At 38.0% G+C, this 17359-nt stretch overlaps 1 protein-coding gene across 1 annotated transcript in view; it reads left to right on the top strand.

Moving 5' to 3' along the window:
• MAOA (monoamine oxidase A) overlaps positions 1-17359 on the top strand; it is an 87361-nt gene that overhangs the window by 26914 nt on the left and 43088 nt on the right. The window contains exon 3 of the mRNA XM_045187515.3: positions 647-784. Within this exon, the coding sequence (XP_045043450.3) occupies positions 647-784 (138 nt within the window). The remainder of the gene's footprint in view (positions 1-646; positions 785-17359) is intronic.

The following is a 17359-nucleotide window of genomic DNA, read 5'->3' as shown; positions in this document are numbered from 1 at the left end:
GGGCTCATTTGAGATTTCATCTGTTGCAAAACAGAGAATTAGGCATAAGAAATCCCAAGGTGGCTCCTGCAGCAGCAACCCCAAAGAAAAGCATAGAAAATAACCTAAGTGCTTTAAAATGGTTCTAGATTGGCAGGATGTACTACAGTGTTCTTTATTCTTTTTTTAAAAGATTTTACTTATTTACTTTTAAAGAGGGGAAGGGAGGGAGAAAGAGACGGAGAGAAACATCAATGTGTGGTTGCCTCCCACATGCTCCCCACTGGGGACCTGGCCCACAACCCTGGCATGTGCCCTGACTGGGAATCAAACTGGTGACCCTTTGGTTCTCAGGCCAGCACTCAATCCAGTGAGCCACACCAGCCAGGGCAAGTGTTCTTTATTCTTTATGTATGCTGTTGTTGAGATGGCCTCACCAATAACTATGCAAATGGGGTTGCTTGGTAATGAATGTCATACAGGGTTGTGCCCAGTTCTTGAGTAGAGTAGAAAGGGTTGTTCTTTTCAGTTGTTCTTTTCAACTTAAAAGGGTTGTTCTTTTCAACTTAAAGGCACATTTAAGTTGTAAAAAGTAAATGTTTTATTATGACAACCTTCTTTTTCAAGTTTTAACTAAAGTCTTTTAACACTTTTTCTCTTTCTACAGAATAAACATGTCGATTACGTAGATGTTGGCGGTGCTTATGTGGGACCCACCCAGAATAGGATCTTAAGATTATCTAAGGAGCTGGGTTTAAAAACTTACAAAGTGAATGTAAATGAGCGTGTTGTACAATATATTAAGGTAAGTCTGATATTTTATTCAAGAGACCAATGGAGGAGTATTGTATTTGGGGGAAAGTTTGGTTTTGTTTTGAGTTTGTTTTTCTCAAAACAATCATAAAAAATTGGTTCTTGGCTTTAAAGTAGTATTCTGCCTTTACTGAAAGTGGTCAGGCCTCAGCTTAGCCCTCCTCCACATAACCCACTGAGGCACTTGAAGGCTGCTCCCCACCCCAGTCCAATTGGACTAGGGATGGAAGGGTCTCAGTTTCCTTTCCTCCCCCTCTGGAGTCGGGGGGACGGCACCTGTGATACACATACACACACACACACAGCTCCTGGCAGCCCCTGGCAGCCCTTAAGTCACCTATGATACAGTTCTATGGCCCCTAGAAACACAATAGTTTGAAGCCACTTTTTAAATACTGACAGGAATATTCATTCCCCTTCTTACCTGACATTTCTTTACATGCCTTGGTAATTTCTTCTGCACCTAGCCTTGACTCTGGCAAAGTCTAGCGTGGTTGTGTAGTTTCCTACTTTTTAAAAAAACGACTGTTTAACCTCCAAATGCTGATATCCACTCAAGGAACAGCTGTTCTTGCCAGTGGTATTCTTTCTTAGTGAATCCAAACAGAGCTGCTGGAGTGTGGAAATATGTCTTGAGAAATCATGTTTCCAATCTGACATTGTAGCCCACTTCCTAGAATGAGAATCACTAGGCCAGGGGTCACTTACTCATTGTAATGCCAGGATTCCCACGCCAGTAACCGCATCACTTCTCAATAGACACAGCTATCCTCCACTAAAATCCAGGTAATCAGATGAGTCTGGTGTCTCCCCAGCCTTTTGGAGGTGAGAGTTAAGGATACCTGTGATGTATGTTCCATCAGGAATCTTGGAAAACTGATAGCCAAGTGGTTTGGGATGCTTGGGAGAGTCTAACAGTGATACAAGGGAAAAAAACAAATCAGTAGCCCTTAGAAAAACTGTGGAATCAGAGGTCAGTGAAGGAATGAAGAAAGTATAAACACTTAAACAAAGTGTTGAGAAATATTGCCTTCAATAGACACAATCAAGAAGGAAAAATCCCTCTGCTTCCCCATTTTCTCCTTTCTGCATGGCATGGTGTTTCTCCAGACTAGTAAGTAATAACAACAGTAAGAATAATAGCAGCTAACATATTGAGTACTATTCTGTGTATTAGCACATTTAACATTGGAAGACAGACCAAATCCTTTGCACTCAAGTATTAATTAAACAGTCTTGTATATCTACTCTCCACTCCAATTGGGAAGCAAATGAAACTGATGATTATCCTAGAATCTGAGCAGACTCATGCTTATAATCTCTTCCTCCATAACTTTCACGTGCTGAGAGATTAAAAAAAATTTATCTGGAACCTCACAATAAACACCTAAGAGGTTTTTATACATCAACTCATTCAATGCTTAGTTCCACCCTGCTGGGCAGGCATGGTTATCCCCTTCCCACCCAGGAGAAAACTAAGGTTCAGAGATGTAAATTGACTTGAGAGGACTATGTAACTAGTAACAGTCTGACTACCCCTTGACTGCACGCTCTTAGTGATCCCAATATGTGATGTAGGAAATGAAACTCAGGGTCCTGAATGAAGTATACTGGCCCTCCAATCTTTTTTTGTGACTGAACACATATCCATTGTAAGGTATCCCACCATCTATTTCACTGAAACCCAGCTCAGGCATGGAATAGATACAGTTATTGAAAAAGTAAGTATCTTTCCCTTACTCTTCTCCCAGTCCCATGTTCCTTTATACACAGTTTGAGAGGGAAAACCTGAAAATTTGTAGCTATGTCCTCCAACTAAGTACTTGTTAATCTCCCAGCTATACCCACTCTAAAACATGATGCTAAGGTAAGATTTTTGAGAGCATCACCCAGCCAACTTTTGTAATAATTCAACTCCTCATTGTTCCTGATGGAGGTGGGGGTGGGAGTAAAATAAGGAAATGATGTTTGGGAATTTTGCCTTTGCTTGAAATTTATCAACAAATCATGGCATGTTGCTCAGCCTTGTTGACAGGACCTTAATGAGTTAAGCATCATTAGCTTAGGCTTTCTAACACCTCTGGAATTTACTGGGCTTTATGGTGAATGCTGCATTCAACCAAAAGTCCAGTTGTAATTATTCCATACTTTGACAGGGTCCTGCTGCAAGCATTAGTAGAGAATGAACTTGTAGAAAAACTTAAGGAAATGCTATGTCAAATGCCCAAGTAAGGAAAGGGAAATGTTAAGAGTAGTATTCAGGGTCACTTTCTTTGTTGCTGCTACTGAGTCCCTCTCTCTAAGATTAGGGCCACAGATCCCTGATAGTCTTGTTCCAAAGAAACAGCTTTCCATAGAGCAAAGCTACTCAACTGCTACCACATTTTTCTTCAACAAAAATACAAGTATAGCTGAGCTGTCACATAACCTACTGGAAAAGGCATCTTGTGGCATGGGACTTGGGAGCCAGAGGCTGAATTCAAGAATGTAAGGCATTATTAACCTCTGGATCTTTGTCATTGCATGGCCATGCATGTCAACACAATAGAAATAATGTTCTGTCATAATTATTGAACATGCAGCATGTGGCAGGCTTGGTGCTAAGAATACTGCTTAACCTGCACTTTGGACAACAAAGAGCACACTGAAATAGTGGTCACAGTGATTGATCCCTTAAGGTCAACAGCACTCCTGTAGTAATGGACAACCCTAGCTCACCTTTACTAAGATCCTTGTATGTTCCACACCCTGTGCCAGGATCTTCGCCTCCATTATCTTACTGAACCCTCACAAGGACCCTAAGGCAGGGGCTGTAGCCCCATTTCACAGAAACAGGCTGAAGGTCAGAGGCCAAATAACCTACTTGAGCAAGTAAGGGCCACAGAGCTGAAATTTAGGTTAAGGCTTTTTCACTTTTCCATGTTGTTTCTTCCTATGCCAGATTCCCATGTCATGGCTTTGAACTCCATGAAGTTGCCTTTGTGCTGGTCCTGGTTTTCTTTGAAGACTCTCTTCTAAGAGTCATTCTGTGTCCTTCATCATGTCCCTGAAGACAGTGCCGGGGATCATTTTACTCAGTCCTTTGGCCTTTGAGCCTGGAAGAGCAGTGTAGCTATCTGCCATAACACAATCATTGTGTCTTGATTATTGTGATTGATGTAGTAACTGGAAAACACTCATTTAAGTGCTGGATAATGAATGTTGAAGCTCTATTTTGAATGTTAGTATGTAGAAGTAAACACATTCAAGATGCTAAACATTTTTTTCATTTAAGATATAATCTCACCTAACAAAAAGATGGAGAACATAAGTAACATTCAACCATCCTCTCACATACTTTAACCTGCCAAAGAACACATATTTTCAACCAAGGTAGACAGAAATATTAAGGTAAAAAAGTAGTGGATTGGTTTGCATTTATTTTAACTGAATGAGTGCTTCATTTCTGGTAGTGTTTCTGATAATATCATATCATTTCAGCAATGAGAAATACTCAGTGTAGTGGATATTTTTATGGCAACCAATGAACTATAAAGGGAACAGGCTAGATTAGAGAAAAGCAGAAAGATATTCAGTTAAACATTCGAGGTAAGATTGCTAATAAACTGCATAGCAAAACACAAGTCTCCTTATTTAAAACTATCTTAACTTTCACTGTTCTGTCCACTTCTAGGGGGAAAAAAAGGACTTTTCCCCAAAAGGATAGTGTATTGGGTTAGTAATGCAAATTATATTATTCTTTCATGACAACCCTGGCTTCAGTAATATAATACGGCAATTCTGTTTTTTATTTTTTTAACTTTTCCTATAATGTTTATTTTTAAACATATACTCTTTATTATATTTTTTCCATTACCATTTAGTCCCCTTATAACCTCCCCCAGCAATCACCACACTGTTGTCCATGTCCATGAGTCCTTTTTCCTTTTTACTCAATCCCTCCACCCCCAATCCCTCCCCAACTAGCTGTCATCTGTTCTCCGTCTATAAGTCAGTTTCTGTTTTGCTTGTTAGTTCAGTTCGTTTGTTAGATCCCACATATGAGTGAAATCATGTGGTATTTGTCTTTCTCTGACTCGCTTAATTCACTTAGCATAATGTTCTCCAGGTCTATCCATACTATTGTAAAGGGTAAAATTTTCTTTTTCATGGCCAAGTAGAATTCCATTGTGTAAATGTCCCACAGTTGTTTTATCTGCTCTGATACTCATGGATACTTGAGCTGCTTCCATATCCCAGTGATTGTAAATAACACTGCAATGAACAAAGGGGTGTTTATGTTCTTTTGAATTAGTGTTTTGGGTTCCTTTGGCTATATACCCAGAAGTGGGATCACTGGGTCAAAAAGCAGATCCATTTTTAATTTTTTGAGGTATCTCCATACTGTTTTCCACTGTGGCTGCACCAGTCTGCATTCCCACCAACAGCACAAAAGGGTTCCCCTTTCTCTACATCCTCACCACACTTATTGGTTGTTGATTTATTGATGGTAGCCATTCTGACAGATGTGAGATAGTATCTGGTTGTGCTTTTAATTTGCATTTCTCTGATGATTAGTGATGTTGAGCATCTTTTCATATGTCTATTGGCCATCTGTATATCCTCTTTGGAAAAGTGTCTTCTCAGGTCCTTTGCTCATTTTTTAATTTGGTTGTTTGTTTTTTTGGTATTTTCATAAGTACTTTATAAATTTTGGATAGGAACACCATATCAGATGTATCAGTGAACATGTTCTCCTACTCTGTGGGTCATCTTTTTATTTTGTTGATGATTTCTTTTGCTGTGTAAAAACATTTTCTTATGATGAGGTCCCATTTTTTTCTTTTGTTTCCCTTGCCTGGGGAGATATATCCAATAAAAAATTACTGCAAGCAATGTCCGAGATTTTGCTGCCTATGTCTTCTTCTACAATTTTTCTTTTGGTTTTGGGTCTAACATTTAAGTCTTTGATCCATTTTGAATTTATTCTTGTGTGTGGTGTGAGAAGGTGGTCTAGTTTCATTTTCCTGCACGTATCTGTCCAATTTTCCAAACACCATTTGTTGAATAAACCATCTTTAGCCCATTGCATTTGTTTGTTTCCTCTATCAAATATTAATTGACCACAAAGTATGGCTTTATTTCTGGGCTCTCTGTTCTGTTCCATTGATCCATGTGTCTGTTTTTATGTCAGTACTAGGCTGTTTTGATACCTACAACCTTGTAGTATAGTTTGATATTAGGTAACGTGATTCCTCCAATTTTGTTCTTCTTTTTCAGAATTGCAATTGCTATACAGGGCCTTTTGTGGTTCCATATATTTTTTAAATATTTGTTTTAGTTCTGTGAAATATGTCACTGGAATCTTGACAGGAATTGCATTGAATCTATAGATTGCTTTGGGTAGTATGGACATTTTAATGATGTTAGTTCATCCTATCCATGAACATAGTATATGCTTCCAATTATTTGTATATTCCTCAATTTATTTCTTCAGTGTCTTATAACTTTCCGCATACAGGTCTTTTACATCATTGGTCAGGATTATCCTAGGTATTTTATTCTTTTTGAAGCAATTGTGAATGGGATTGCTTTCTTAATTTCCCTTTCTGTTAGTTCATTATTGGCATATAAAAATGCAACTGATTTCTGAATATTAATTTTGTATTCTGCTACTTTGATTAATTAATTTATCAGTTCTGGTAGTTTCTTGGTGGAATCCTTTATGTTCTATATATACAGTATCATGTCATCTGCAAATAAAGACAGTTTTACCTCTTCCTTTCCAATTTGGATGCCTTTTATTTCTTTTTTTTTAAAGATTTTATCTATTTGTTTTTAGAGAGAGGGGAAGGGAGAGAGAAAGAGAGGGAAAGAAATATCAATGTGTGGTTGCCTCTCACATACCCGCTTTTGGGGACCTGGCCTGCAATCCAGGCATATTCCCCAACTGGTAACTGAACAGGCAACCCTTTGGTCTGCAAGCTGCCACTCAGTCCACTGAATCACACCAGCCAGGGGTGGATGCCTTTTATTTCTTCTTGTCTGATTGCTGTGGCTAGGACTTCCAGTACTATGTTTAATAAGAGAGGTGAAACCAGACATCCCTGTTTGTTCCTGATCTTAAGGAGAACACTTATAGTTTTTGCCCATTGAATATGATGCTAACCGTGGGTTTGTCACATATGGCCTTTATTATGTTTAGGTAGGTTCCCCCTATTCCTACTTTGCTGAGAGTTTTTATCATAAGTGCATGCTGGATTTTTATCAAAAGGTTTTTCTGCATCTGTTGATATAATCATGTGGTTGTTATCCATCATTTTGTTTATGTGGTGAATCACATTTTTTTGATTTGTGAATGTTGTACCACCCTTGCATTCCTGAAATAAATCCCAGTTGATCATGGTGTATAATCTTTTTGATGCATTGCTGATTTGGTTTGCTAATATTTTGTTGAGGATTTTAGCATCTATGTTCATCAGTGATATTGGCCTATAATTTTCTTTCTTTGTAGTGTCTTTATCTGGTTTTGGGATTATCATAATCCTGTCCTCGTAAAATGAGTTTGGAAGCCTCCCCTTCTCTTGAATTTTATGAAATATTTTGAGAAGGAGAGGTGTTAGTCCTCAGAAGATTTGGTAAAGTTCACCAGTGAAGCCATCTGGTCCAGGACTATCATTTGTTGGGAGTTCTTTGATTACTGCTTCAATTTTACTAGGTGTAATCTGTCTATTCAGATTCTTTGATTCTTCCTGATTTAGTTTTGGAAGATTGTATGTTTCTAGGAATTTTCCATTTCATCCAGCTTGTCCAGTTTGTCAGCATTTAAATGTTCATAATATTTTCTTACAATACTTTGTATTTGGCACCAGTTGTTATTCTCCTCTTTCATTTCTGATTTTACATATTTGGATCCTTTCTTTTTTTTTCTTGATTTGTCTGGGTAAAGATTTGTCAATCTTGTTTATCTTTTCAAAGAACTAGCTTTTGGATTCATTGATCTTTGTATCATTTTTTTGGACTCTATTTCATTTATTTCTGCTCTGATCTTAATTCCTTCCTTCTACTCACATTGGGCTTTCTTTGTTGTTCCTTTTCAAGTTCCTTTAAGTGTGAAGTTAGATTGTTTATTTGAGCTTTCTCTTGTTTTTCGAGACAGGCTTGTAATGTTATAAATTTCCCTATTAGGATTGCTTTCCCAGCATCCCTCAAATTTTGGATCATTGTGTCCTCATTTTCATTTGTTTCAAGGTATCTTTTGATTTCTTCTTTCACCTCATTGTTGACTTATTCATTGTTTAATAACATGTTATTTAGCTCCTATGTCTTTGCGTGGTTTTCAGTATTCTTCTTGTTTTTGATTTCTAATTTCATAGCATTGTGGTCAGAGAAGATGCTTGATATGATTTAAATCTTCTTAAATTTATTGAAATTTTTTTTGTGTCCTAGCATGTGGTCTATACTGGAAAATTTCCCATGTGCATTGAAAAGTATGTCATTCTGCTGCTTTGGGGTGAAATACTCTGCAGTATCAATTAAATCCATTTGATCTAGTGTGTCATTTAAGTCCGCTGTCTCCTTGTTGATTTTTTGCCTGGAAGATATATCCATTAAAGTCAATGGTGTGTTAAAATCCCCAACTATGGTTGTATTTCTGTCAATCTCTCCACTTATGTCAATCAAGATTTGCTTTATATATTTAGGTGATTCTATGTTGGGTGCATAAATGTTTACTATGGTTTTGGATTGTTCTCTTTATCATTATGTAGTGCCCTTCTTTGTCTCTTAATACAGTCTGGGTTTTAAAGTCTCTTTTGTCAGATATAAGTACTGCTACCCCAGCTTTTTTTTTCTTTTCCATTTTCATGAAATATCTTTGCCCAACCCTTTACTTTTAGTCAGGGTGTATCTTTCAATCTGAGATGGGTCTCTTGGAGGCAGCATATATATGGGTCTTGTTTTCTTATCCATTCAGCTACCCTATGTCTTTTGGTTGGAACATTTAAGCCATTTACATTTAAGGTGATTATTGATAGATATGGATGTAGTGCCATTTTATTGTTAGACTCTTTTCCTCTGGTTTGTTTTTCTTTCCCTTTTTCTTCTTCTTCTTCAAGCAAGCCCTTTAACATGTGTTGTGGTACTTGTACAGTAAAGGTGTTAACAAACTCCTTTAGCTTCTTCTTGTCTGGGAAGCTCCTTATTTCTCCTTCAATTTTAAATGATAGTCTTGCTGGGTAAAGTAGCCTTGGTTGCAGGTCCTTGCTTTTCTATGTCTGTCCGTGGTTGTAGAACTTCTCTCCAGGTAGTGTTCAGGTCATTATTCAAGATGATTTCTCTATAATTTAGTTGTAATTCCAGATTGGTCCTAGCATGATGTTAGTGTAGCTTTTACTTACTCCACTGCCATCTTGGATTTCCTGATTCTTTTTTTAAATAACACCATAATGAAGTGGGTGAATCACTGGAAGATTGCCACTGTCTAGTTAAACCAAGCAGTATTATTTATGATCCAGATTGCTTCAGTTCTTCAATTTTCCTACTGTGCAGCTTGAGAGAATGCCTCAATTGTTTCTTCTGTCAGCAGTCTGCAGTGCATCCAGCTCCACTTTAGTATTCACCAAAGAACTATTCTTGACCTTTGCTAGCTTGTGTTTAAGGTGCAAATTTTGACCTAACAATGTGGAATATGGAACCTGAGCCTCTGTGCTGAGCACAGGGATAGATGTTTAGTGTTTTATACCCTTTCCCTTCCCTAATGGACTATGTCTATCTACTTCAATCACAGAAGATTCACATCCTTATGTTAAATTCATTCATCGGTTCAATAAACAGTTACTGGGAAGTATACTCTGTACCAGATATCATTCCAGGGTAGAAATACAGTGGTGGGCACATGATCAAAGTTTCTGCTCACATGGAGCTTGCCATCTAAAAGGAGGAGACAAGTAAACAATAACAATAAATAATATTAGCTAACATTTCTGCGTTTTCCTTCATGAATCTTGTGAATAGAATTCTTATTCTAATTCTGGTTTATTGGATCCAGATTCGTACATAAAACGTTCTTGCCTGGTTTCAATAGTGAACAGGTTTTATGAATTTGTGAATTTGATATGGCTTTGCTTTATAGATTTTCTCTGATTTGTCAAAGTACTACAAATTAATCATGTGCCTTTAAGCTAAAAGGTGGCATCAGCTAGATATGTTTAAAACATCTTCTTTAATGATTCTTTTTCTTTATGTATTAAGGGAAGCAGATAGACTTGAATGCCTCTTGGATTTATTGATTCATTACTTGCATTAGTAAATAAAATGTGCGGTTATTATGATTGTTTTATGAGTGAATTTCACTGAGTTGTGGAGGTTTTTGTTTAATTTTGCAATGCCAAGTCTTGGGGAGGAAGGAGGAAATGCTTGATATTTTTTCCATCAGTTCCTTCAGATCTTAGAAATATAGGTAGGGTGTGGAGATGGAGAACACTACCAGAAATGGAGCAAGGCATTTTTCAGGAACTGCTTTGAAGGACAAATTGGCATATTCATGCATTCTGACTTTCTCCCTGCTTTCCACATCCTCTCTAAATAAAATTAGAATCTGTAAATATATACCACATATTTGTTTTTAGAGAATGGTGTGATAAAGATTTATTTGAAACAATGCAGGCTTTCCTGATAGTAACAACTCAGGAAGCATTTTTTTCCTTGTATTTATTCTGTTCTTCCCACAGGCATTTACTCCAGGTTTCTATGCCAACAACTAAAATCAAAGGTTTTTCAGAATGTGTGTGTGTGGAATGCTAAGTAATTTGTTGTTGTTGTTATTGCTAGGAGGTGAACTTTAGTTTAGCCAGTAGGCTGTGTTGAAAGCAGAGGATGTAGTTTTTGTTGGTGGTGGTCTTAATGTTTGCCAGGTATAACTGTCTTTTACCTCTTGCTTGTAATAATAGAGTGTTTTTGCTGCTTTTTTGGGCCTTGAAATGAAATACAACTGAGGCTTGGATGTTATCTCCACGGAGGAAAGGCCAGGGGAGGAAAGGTTACCTTGGGGGTGAGGTCCTTATATTTTCCCAGTTTTGCCCCCTGCCAGGAACTCAGGGCCTTCTGCCCTGGTGACCTGGACCTGGCTGTAAATTGTTCAGCCACTTTGTTCAGGTATTTGTCTGTTTCCTTATTCCACTTGCCAAGGAATTTTCCTAGCTTTTTACTATTGTGCCTCAATTTGAGCTTCCCAAGGATCCTGTGAAGTAATAAACATTTCCCCCCATCTTACAGATAAGAAAACAGGGGCTCAGAGAATTTTAGGGGCCAAAGTGAGATTTTCCAGCTCTTAAACTCAGGGTTCTGTGGGCTATACCACATTGTCCCTTATTCCATGGGCGGAAAGTCAACTTGTGAACCTTTAATAAACTGCTCCAAGATGGGACAAAAATTACCTGCCACTTTGGTATCAAGGGTTCCCGTGGACCTGACGAGTAAAAGTGTGTGCCTGGAGGCCATATGTGGCACCATTCAGCAGAGTGGCTTCTGTTGTCTTGAGAAGATACTGAGTTACAGATCTGGATCCCCTCTGGCATTCATGAGCACCTGCCACCAGAGCAACCCCAGGCCATGTCAGTTAGGCTCACTAGGCTGAAGACAACAGGTGGATTTTATTATTGTGTTAAAATACTAAGTACAGAGGTCTGGAGCATGGTTTGGAGTTGTTGGCTATAATTTTTGATAAATGATTTATGTAAAGTCATTAGCCAAAGTATGTCCAAGAATATTTTATGCCATTATACTCTGCTTGGTTAAAAAAGAAAGGAAAAAGAGGATTTAAAGTAATTTTTATGAATTACGGTAGGAGAGAGAAGACAATTAGGGAAAGCAAGTGATAGTGGGCCTGTGATCATGATAAGAAAGTGTATTTTGATTGTAAAAATAAGGTAATACAAAAAGGATTATTTGTTTTCTCTCTAAATTACAATTGTGTAGGTTTCTATTTTTTTATTATTTTTTAATATTTTTTTATTGTTGTTCCATTACAGTTGTCTGCATTTTCTCCCCACCCCTCCACGCCACACCCCCAATCCCACTTCCCTACCTCGCATCCACCCTCCCCGTTAGAATTGTCCATGTGTCCTTTATAGTAGTTCTTGAGAATACCCCTTCCCAGTATCCCATCCCCACTCCCCTCGGGTTATTGTTAGATTGTTCTTAAGTTCAATTTCTCTGGTTATATTTTGTTTGCTTTTTTCTTAAGTTGATTATGTTCCAGTTAAAGGGGAGATCATATGGTATTCGTCCCTCACAACCGGGCTTATTTCACTTAGCATAATGCTCTCCAGTTCCATCCATGCTGTTGAAAAGGGTATAAGCTCCTTCTTTCTCTCTGCTGCATAGAATTCCATTGTATAAATGTACCGTTGTTTTCTGATCCACTCATTTGCTGATGGGCAGTTAGGTTGCTTCCAGCACTTGGCTATTGTAAATTGTGCTGCTATGAACATTGGGATGCATAGGTTTTTTTGGATTGGTGTTTCAGGGTTCTTAAGGTACAATACCAGCAGTGGAATTGCTGGGTCGAAGGGCAATTCCATTTTTAGTTTTCTGAGGAAATTCCACACTGTTTTCACAGTGGCTGCACCAGTCTGCATTCCCACCAACAATGTACTAGGGTTCCCTTTTCTCTGCATCCTCTCCAACATTTGTTTGTGGATTTGTTTATGTGGGCTACTCTGACTGGTGTGAGATGGTACCTCACTGTGGTTTTAATTTGCATCTCCCTGATGGCTAGTGATGCTGAGCATCTTTTCATATATCGCTGGGCCCTCTGTATGTCTTCCTTGGAGAAGTGTCTGTTCAAGTCCTTTGCCCATTTTTTAATTGGGTTGTTTGTCTTCCTGCAGTGCAGTCGTGTGACTTCTTTATATATTTTGGAGATTAGACCATTGTCTGAGGTATCATTGGCATATATGTTTTCCCATACTGTTGGTTCTCTTTGTAATTTGGTGCTGTTTTCTTTAGCCATGCAGAAGCTTTTTATTTTGACGAGGTCCCATTTGTTTATTCTTTCCTTTATGTCCCTTGCTTTAGGGGACGTGTCTGTGAGGATGTTGCTGTGTGGAATTTCTGAGATTTTCCTGCCAATGTTTTCCTCAAGGACTTTTATGGTGTTACAACTTATATTCCAGTCTTTTATCCACCTTGAATTTATTTTTGTGTGTGGTGTAAGATGGTGATCCAGTTTCATTTTTTTACATGTAGCTGTCCAGATCTCCCAACACCATCTGTTGAAGAGGCTATTTTTACTCCATTTTATGTTCCTGCCTCCTTTGTCAAATGTTAATTGACCATAGAGACTTGGGTTTATTTCTGGGCTCTCTGTTCTGTTCCATTGGTCTATGTGCCTGTTTTTATGCCAGGACCAGGCTGTTTTGATTACAGTGGCCTTGTAGTACAGTTTGATATGAGGTATTGTGATCCCTCCTGCTTTGTTCTTCTTTCTCAAAATTGCTGCAGCTATTTGAGGTCATTTATGGTTCCATATAAATTTCTGAAATGTTAGTTCTGTATCTGTGAAACATGTCATGGGTACTTTAATAGGGATTGCATTGAATCTATAAATTGCTTTGGGTAGTATGGCCATTTTCATGATGTTAATTCTCCCAATCCATGAGAATGGTACATGCTTCCATTTGTTTGTGTCTTCCTTAATTTCTTTCTTCACTGTTGTGTAGTTTTCTGAGTACAGGTCTTTTACCCACTTGGTTAGATTTATTCCTAGGTACTTTATTTTTCTAGTTGCTATATCAAATGGGATTTGTTTCCTGATTTCTGTTTCTGCTGTTTCATTGTTGGTATACAGGAATGCCTTTGATTTCTGAGTATTGACTTTGTATCCGACTGTTTTGCCAAATTCATTTATTAGGTCGAGTAGTTTTTTGGTGGAGTTTATAGTATTTTCCATGTACACTTCATGTCATCTGCAAACAGTGACAGTTTCATTTCCTTCTTTCCCATTTGGATGCCTTTTTATTTCTTTTTCTTGTCTGATTGCTGTGGCTAGGACTTCCAATACTATGTTGAAGAGGAGTGGTTAGAGGGTGCTTCCTTGTGTTCTTCCTGATCTTAGTGGGAAAGCTCTAAGTTTTTGTCCATTGAGTATGATGTTAGCTGTAGGTCTCTCATATATGGCCTTTATTATGTTGAGGAATGCTCCCTCTATTCCAACTTTGCTGAGTGTTTTTATCAGAAATGGGTGCTGTATCTTATAAAATGCTTTTTCCGCATCTATTGATATGATCATGTGATTTTTGTCTTCGCTGTTGTTGATGTGATGTATTATGTTTATGGATTTGCGAATATTGTACCATCCTTGCATCCCTGGGATGAATCCCACTTGGTCACAGTGTATCATCTTTTTAATGTATTGCTGGATGCAGTTTTCCAATATTTTCTTGAGGATTTTAGCATCTATGTTGATCAGTGAAATTGGCCTGAAGTTTTCATTCTTCGTTATGTCTTCATCTGGTTTTGGGATTAGGATGATGTTGGCTTTGTAAAAAGAGTTTGGGAGTCTTCCATCTTCTTGAAACTTTTGAAATAATCTGTGGAGGATGGGGGTTAGCTCTCCCTTAAATGCTCTGTAGAATTCTCCTGTGGAATCATCTGGTCCAGGGCTTTTGTGCGTCAGGAGCTGTTTGATATTGTTTCAATTTCATCAGGTTTTATTGGTCTGTTCAGGCTTTCTGCTTCTTCTTCATTGAGTTTTGGAAGGTTGTATATTTCTAGAAATTTGTCCATTTCATCTGGGTTTTCACATTTCTTGGCATATAGTTCTTCCTAGTAATTTCTTAGAATCCTTTGTATTTCTGTGATATCAGTTGTAATCTCTCCTCTTTCATTTCTGATTGTGCTTATTTGGGTCCTCTCTCTCTTTTTCTTGATGAGTCTGCTCAAAGGCTTATCGATTTTGTTTATATTTTTAAAGAACCAGCTCCTGGATTCATTGATCCTTAGAATTTGCTTTTAGTGTCTATGTCATTTAATTCTGCTCTGATCATAGTTATTTCCTTCCTTGTACTTGCTGTGGGTTGTCTTTGTTGTTGTTCCTCGAGTTCTTGTATGTGTAGGGTTATACTGTTTATTTGAAATGTTTCTATTCTTTTTAGGTGGCATGTATTGCTATGACTTCCCTCTCAGAACTGCCTTTGTTGTGTCCCATAGGTTTTGGATTGTTGTGAGTTCATTTTCATTTGTTTCCAGAAACTTTTTGATTTCTTCCCTAATCTTCACCCATTCATTGTTTAACAGCATGCTATTCAATCTCCACGTTTTTGAGTGTTTGGGGTTTTTTTCCTTGAGATTTGTTTCTAGTTTCAGTCCCTTATGGTCAGAGAAAATGCTTGATATGATTTCAATTTTCTTCAAGTGGTTGAGGCTTGTTTTGTGTCCTATCATGTGGTCTATCTTTGCAAATGTTCCATGTGCATTTGAAAAGAATGTGTATTTTGCTTCTTTGGGATGAAAGTCTCTCTCTCTATATATATATATATATCAGTTAAGTCCATTTCATCTCAGGCATTGTTCAATGCCACAATATCTTTGTTGTTATTTTGTTTAGAAGATGTGTCCGTTTTTCACAGTGGTATGTTAAAATCCCCTACTATAATTATGTTGCTGTCAATATCTTTCTTGAAGTCCTCCAAGATTTTCTTTATGTGTTTGGGTGCTCCTATGTTGGGACCATGTATATTTACAATGTTTATGTCTTCTTGGTGGATTCTTCCTTTGAGTATTATGAAGTTACCTTCTGGGTCTCTCTTTATGGCCCTTCTTTGGAAGTTTGTTTTGTCTGATAAGAGTTTTGCTACCCCTCCTTTTTTTCCCTGTCCATTTACTTGGGAAATTTGTTTCCAGCCATTCATTTTCAGTCTGTGTAGTCTTCTGTCCTGAGGTGGGTCTCTTGCAGGCAGAATATGTGTGGGTCATGCTTCCTTATCCATTCAGCTATTCTATGTCTTTTGATTGGAGCATTTAATCCATTTACATTTAATGTTATTATCGATAGGTAATAGATTCATTGCCCATTTTATCATACCTGTGTTCCTCTTTCTCTCTCTCTTTTTCTTCCTTTCCTTAAAGCAGTCCCTTTTGTATCTCTTGCAGAGCTGGTTTGGTGGAGGTGTATTCTGTTAGACTTCTTTTGCCTGGGCAACTCCTTATTTGTCCTTCTATCTTGATTGAGAGCCTTGCTGGGTAAAGTAGTCTTGGTTGCAGGCCTCTGGTTCTCATTACTTGGAATATTTTTTGCCATTCTCTGCTGGCTTGGAGCATTTCCATTGGGAAGTCAGTTGCTAACCTTATTGGGTCTCCCTTGTGTGTTACTTCCTGTTTCTCCTTTGCTGCCTTTAAGATTCTCTCTTTGTCTTAGAATTTTTCCATTTTAATTATGATGGTCTTGCAGTGGGCCTCTTTGGGTTTTCTTGCTTGGGACTCTCTGTGATTCCTGGATTTGTGTGACTTTTTCTCTCATCAAATTAGGGAAATTTTCCATCATTACTTTTTCAAACAGGTTTTCTATCCCTTGCTCTTTTTCTTCTCCTTCTGGTGTCCCTATTATATGGCTATTATTACATTTTGTGTTTTCCTGCATTTCCCTTATTACCTCTTCATTCTTTAGAGCCTCTTTTCCTTTTCTTGCTCATTCTGGGAGTTCTTTCTACCATGTCCTCCAGTTCGCTGATCCAATCCTCTGCTTCATCGAGCCTGCTTTTGATTCCTTCTACTGTGTTCTTCAGTTCAGAAAATGAATTCTTCTCTTCCTCTTTGCCTTTGTTGATAAATTCTCTTTCCTTTTTCATGTTGATATAGATTACAATGAGTTCATTGTAGTTTCCCTATAGTTTTTGGTAATTCTGTGTGAGCTTATTAAGGTTCCTTATAACCAATTCCTTGAACTTAATATCTGATAGTTGAGTTGACTCTTTTTCATTTAGCATTGTTTTTGAGACTTCCTCCTTTCCTTTCATTTGGGGCTTGTTTCTTTGTCTTTCCAATGTTTGTGAGACTCTTTCTGTTAGCCTCTGCTTCTTAAGTTGCTCTGTTCTGACCCCGTGGGTTTATGGTGTAAATTTCTGTGATAGAATTCCTGTGAGATTCATTGGTAGTCTCCTTGATCTCCCGATCTTACTGATTTGGGGCTGTGGTTCATGTTAGCTCTGTGTATGTCTTTGATTTTGGGGCTTATTGGGTCTTTCTTTGGTGTGTCTTTCCCACCAGCTGTTTATCTGAGTGTCAGTCTTTCCCCCACCTCTTGTTTTCTATTGTGCGGGTGTGGACAGGTTGTATTGGAGCTGGTTCTTCTGTATGTACAAGGTTTTGAGGCTTTTCTGTTGCTCTTGTTCAGTTGTTTGTTCTTAGTAATTTCTTCACTATTTAGTTGTATTTCCCGATAGGTCCTGGGTTGAGTTAGTGTGACTTCCACTCCCTCCTTTTCCTTCTTCTGTTCTAAGCTGTTGGTGTTTCCTTTGTTGGTGGACTTCCTCTTCCAGGAGGTATGCTGGTGTTCAGGCTTCTACCTATTCTTTTTTATGGTAGGTTG

Source organism: Desmodus rotundus, chromosome X, assembly GCF_022682495.2.
Source record: "Desmodus rotundus isolate HL8 chromosome X, HLdesRot8A.1, whole genome shotgun sequence".
NCBI lineage: Eukaryota > Metazoa > Chordata > Mammalia > Chiroptera > Phyllostomidae > Desmodus > Desmodus rotundus.
This window is presented reverse-complemented; position numbering and strand designations above follow the sequence as displayed.